The sequence below is a fragment of the Pinus tabuliformis genome, chromosome 7 (assembly GCF_031772625.1).
Source record: "Pinus tabuliformis cultivar Carrire ecotype Pingquan chromosome 7, CPIR1, whole genome shotgun sequence".
NCBI classification, from domain to species: Eukaryota; Viridiplantae; Streptophyta; class Pinopsida; order Pinales; family Pinaceae; genus Pinus; species Pinus tabuliformis.
In genome coordinates, this window is record NC_142293.1 from 187,555,033 (window position 1) to 187,559,967 (window position 4,935).

Below are 4,935 nucleotides of genomic sequence, written 5' to 3' on the forward strand. Positions count from 1 at the left end.
AGAAGTTATGGCTTTTCGAAAAAAAGTTGTTGAAGTTGCCGACGAGGTGCAGGAATGTGTGGAAATGAAAAAGTCCGCCCCCACAAAATGGAGACTTGAACCCAAGACCTCTACTCTCTTAGAATAGCTTTGATCCAATTGAGTTATACAAAAAATTTGAGAGAGAGAGAGAGAGAGAGAGAGAGAGAGGGGGGGGGATGATGCTTTGGGTTTGCATGCTTGCTTTGAGAATGCTCTTTTTCCCTACAAAACAAAAAACAAAAAACCCAACATGGACATGCAAAGAAAACGAACCTTATGGCTCGAAGTTAGATTTAGCCGAAAAACTAAATATTTTCAAAAATGAACCTTACAGCTCAAAGTTAGCTTTGGCCGGAAACTAAATATTTTCCTCAATGTTTCTGATTTTCCGAGATCACCCTAAGGCACAGGGAAAAGAGCATACGCATGAGAAAAATCCTTCCTTTCTATTTCTGATTTGCCCAGATCGCACAGAGTCGCAGCGCAAAGAGCATACGCAGAAATGAAAGGTATAGATCCGGTAATAAAAAAAGCTAAATAAACCGAAACCGAAATAAACAGAGAGAAAACAACAGTAAACTGCAAATAAACACTGTATACCTCCAGATCTTAAAAATGACACAGCTAGGGCTACCGGAAACCTTTTCGCGTGAAACGAAAGGGGTTCCTCACTGGAACAAATGCTCCCAACACAACAGAGCAGTCCTCTCGGCCTGAAAGCAGTCAGAAACAGCAGATCTAGGAAACAGCAGTCGGATGCAGTTCTACCGGCTTCAGATTTGGATCACCAACGGACGCGGCCCTCAAATAGCTCTGATACCATGTAGGAATTTACAGGGTAAGTTCCTCAGACAGAACACCAAAGGACACCGCTCACAACCAGATCGCAGATCAATACACTAGTATTTTTGAGTGGTTAAAACCCTCAAAGAGGGAAACAGTCCACGGCCTGAGCCAACGCAGCCACTTCAGGAAATTTATTAATAAAAGAATGAAAATTTACATATGTTTCTCTCATGCACGGATTACCCTACAAATGACCCTCCATGCGCTTTAAATAGAAATCATGGACCAATCAGGTGTCAAGCCACGGATCAAGTGTCGGTAATACCGAGGAGAGAATGAACCGTCGGATCACTACATATCGTGACCGTCGGATTGTAAGTTACAAAATGTACAACGGTAAAGAAACACACTTTACCTAACTCTATACTAGACCAAGTTGTACTTAACTATTTCCTATGTGTCGGAATATCATAACAATTAGTAAGCAAGTCTAGGGTGTTTTATAGTGGGCTTTGTAAAGTATGTACCTGGTAACTCCTAGAGTTAGAGTTGTGTTGTAATATGTACCTAGTAACTCTTAGAGTTGGAGTTGTGGTGTAAGCCTTGTAAGGCATGTGTACCCCCATACAGTTTATGGTAATCTAAAAACCACTTTTTATTTTCAGTGTCGGTTTGTGGTAAGCCAGAAACCACATGTGAGAGTGAAGTGGATAGAACCCTTGTAGGCATGGTTTAGGGTCAGACGACAAAACCCTTGGCATGGTTGAGGGTGAGCCAAGAAAACCTTGGGAATGGTTAAGTTAGGTCTGTGGTGAGCCTTCATGGTTGTGTTAGAGCCTTCATAGCTGAGTTGAGCTTTTGTGGCTATGTTGAGCCTTAGTAGCTAAGAGCCCTTGTTGGCATGGTTGAGGGTAATCGGATAAAACCCAAAGCATGGTGACAGGAAATCCAATAAGACCCATGATGATGATATTGGAGGGGGTTTTGTAGGTACAAGTACATTTATGCAGTTATAATGGTTGACAAAACCATGTATGTGAAGCGCATACTAGTACATTGGCGGTTGGCACCCATGCATTTCGGTGGATGGTTGCTCCTTTATATGGACATCAACATATTCTTTTGTTATGTTTGACCATAATTAGACTTTGCAGGTTGATATTGAGACAAGTACTCATCAAAGGGGTGTGTTGGAATATGTAATTCTTACTTGTCTCAGTTGTGATTCTTTCTATCTAGAGGAGTGGGGTGTGTTGGAATATGTAATTCTTACTTGTCTCAGTTGTGATTCTTTCTATCTAGAGGAGTTTGTTCCTATTTTGTTTCCTAGATTTGTGTATGGTTGAGATATTCTCTCAACCAACAGATTGTGTGTCCAAGATAGTTTCCCTATGTTGAGACAACACTTAATATATTTATTTGTAACATTATTTAATTAATGTGAATAGATAGATTTCTGATATTTATTTTGAAAATTTAATTTAGAAAAAATAGTTTACATAATAATTTTATTATTATAATTTTAAAATAAATTCAGTCAATATTATTATGCGTATTCTTGATTGAAACTTAGTCAATATTTTTGACTTTGATGCAAATGGTTAATACAGTGTCCTAAATCAAATTTAACTAGTATTATTGCAAATATTTTTTATTTGAACTAAACTTTTAATTTAAATACAAATATTTAACATAGTGTTTTATACCCAGTAAACTTGATATTTTAATTTGAAAAAAAAAAATTAACAATAGATCATTTTATTATTTTAATTTGAAAAAATGAAATAACATGATATTTTAATTTGAAAAAAAAAAAAATTAACAATAGATCATTTTATTATTTTAATTTGAAAAAATGAAATAACATTAAATTATTTGAAAAAATGAATTAACATTAAATTATTTTAGGATTTAAAAACAATAAATAGAATCAACTAATATCATTCATTATTCAACTAATGTTAAAATAGACAGCGAACATTTTTGAACTTAAATAATATTTTTTTGCTTAAATGCACATAGCTAATATCCCAAAATACAAAATACATAGCAATGTACGCGTAAACCAGCCCTGCGCGGGTTAAGCAATGTACGCGTCAACCAGCCCTGCGCGGATAAACCCAAATGAGATGGTAATAAATCACTAGCTACACTAGCTTTATTCACAAATCTGAGATTTAGGTGAATCGTAAAATTACGAATATTTTTATGGACATCATTTATTATAGGATAAGCGTTTTATTAAATCTCCTTCCTCTGGCGCGTAATTCATACCATTTTCATAAGTAACGACGAAAGAAAAGTCTTTTAACGATCTGTTATGGATGGAATATAAGTGATAATGAAAGTGGATAAACTTATCAGGTAACAATAATGGATCATATATAGGAATGGAAACGGAAACTACATAATCATTTATTCAGCCAATTGGCATAATCCATGTTGAAAACTTGATAAATTATCAATGATGATTCTGGATACATCATTCCGGATAGAGAGAGAAAAATAAAACATACTACAAATACATAAATAGATGAACTCAATATAGACTTCATAATCCACCTATTAAACATATGTATTCCTGAATCCAAGGTCTCGCAGAAAGACGAAGAAACATCATAATTACACATATCCAGAGCCTCAAATATTCCAAGTACCATGTCCAGATTCTCAACTCTCATATCCAGAGTTTCAGATTCCGATTCATCTGCTTGTTATTAATATCAAATATTATTATCATTAATATCAAATATTATTATCGACAAAAATGGAGAATTATTACAATCTGCCTTCACAACATAAAGGCTTAGCATGGTACCGCAGTCCTCACTTGTTGTGCTTGCCCTGGTTGTTACTGGCTACCACCAAAGGGTTTCTTCACAGCGTCCATGACACTCTGTGTAGCACCCTTAGCATTATCCCCCGCCTGCATTATCATCATCCAAACTCAATTATTTTCACTACATTCAAAATGAAATGGGACCTTCCCATTTAATTGTTAATCTTTTCAATGAGCCCTTATAAAATCCAAGAATATAGCCTAATAGCCTAAGGGTTAGCTTAATTGATGTTAAAGCATTAGCTTAATGGGGAGCTCACGGATCTATACTTTCGAAGTTACGCTCATGAAATCTACATTCTTGGAGTTAGGTTTTACTAATACATTCTTGGAGAATTAGACTCTACTAATGTACACTTTCGAAGTTAGCCTCATGAAATCTACATTCTTGGAGTTAGTTTTTACTGAATTAGACTTATTAGAGAAAGTGATCTCTAACGAAATAATTCTGGCCAAATAATTCTATGGAAGGTCACCCAATATAAACCACATTGAAAAAAATAAAACCAAATCTACAATATTTTAAAATAAAATTGTGAACCACCTGTTGGAAGAAAGAGCCAGTTTGATCTTTGCCCTCTTGGGCTTTTCCCATGATGGACTGACCCATTCCCTTGGTCGCTTCAGTCCCTTGAGAAGCCTTCTCTTGAGTCATATCCCTCATCTGACCACCCTTCTGTTGAGTAGCAGTGGCTGCATCAGAAGTTTTCTGTTGAGCAGTCCCCATTACACCCTGGGCAAAACCAAAGATAGAATACCAGCAATAACATCAACAACAGTAACATAAAGTTTAAAAAAATGCAGAGACCAAAGAGAATGAATGAGAGAGTAGAAATAATATATAAATCGTTACTTGAGTTGTTTGTTGAGCTTCTTCAGCCTTCTCTTGACCATATTGTTTGTACTGCTCTGCCATCTCTGAGAATAAGAGAGTAGAGATTGATCGACCTCTGCTTCAACGGTAATGCAGTGCTGTGATTGGTAGTGCTGCAATCGTGGGAACCAATGAAGGGGAGGGTCGTATATAAATATGAGGCAGGGTAGCACCTGAGATTGACAGATATCTCATTGGGTGATATAGGTCTGGACAAATGTCGCCGAAACCTTGAAAGCGTGTCAACCATGCAAAGACATAGATGTGGAGACTAGCGAATAATATGAAGTGTTTTTGAATATTCCGAAGAAGAAAACAACAATATTTTTCAAAAAGCACGGGGTAATGGTTTAAATACTGCGGATGCCAAAAGTCATATGTTTTAATTATAACTTTTAATTATTATTTATTTGTT

The 4,935-nt window shown here is 36.0% G+C and overlaps 1 protein-coding gene across 1 annotated transcript; it reads right to left on the reverse strand.

Annotated features, from left to right (window-relative positions):
* Positions 1-3,546: 3,546 nt before the first annotated feature.
* On the reverse strand, positions 3,547-4,625 carry LOC149246479 (uncharacterized). The gene is made up of 3 exons (XM_089455699.1): positions 4,500-4,625; positions 4,191-4,379; positions 3,547-3,733 (listed from the first exon to the last, which is right to left on the reverse strand). The coding sequence occupies exons 1-3, from the start codon at positions 4,560-4,562 to the stop codon at positions 3,659-3,661; spliced, it is 327 nt and encodes a 108-aa protein (XP_089311825.1). The 5' UTR covers positions 4,563-4,625; the 3' UTR covers positions 3,547-3,658.
* Positions 4,626-4,935: the final 310 nt, after the last annotated feature.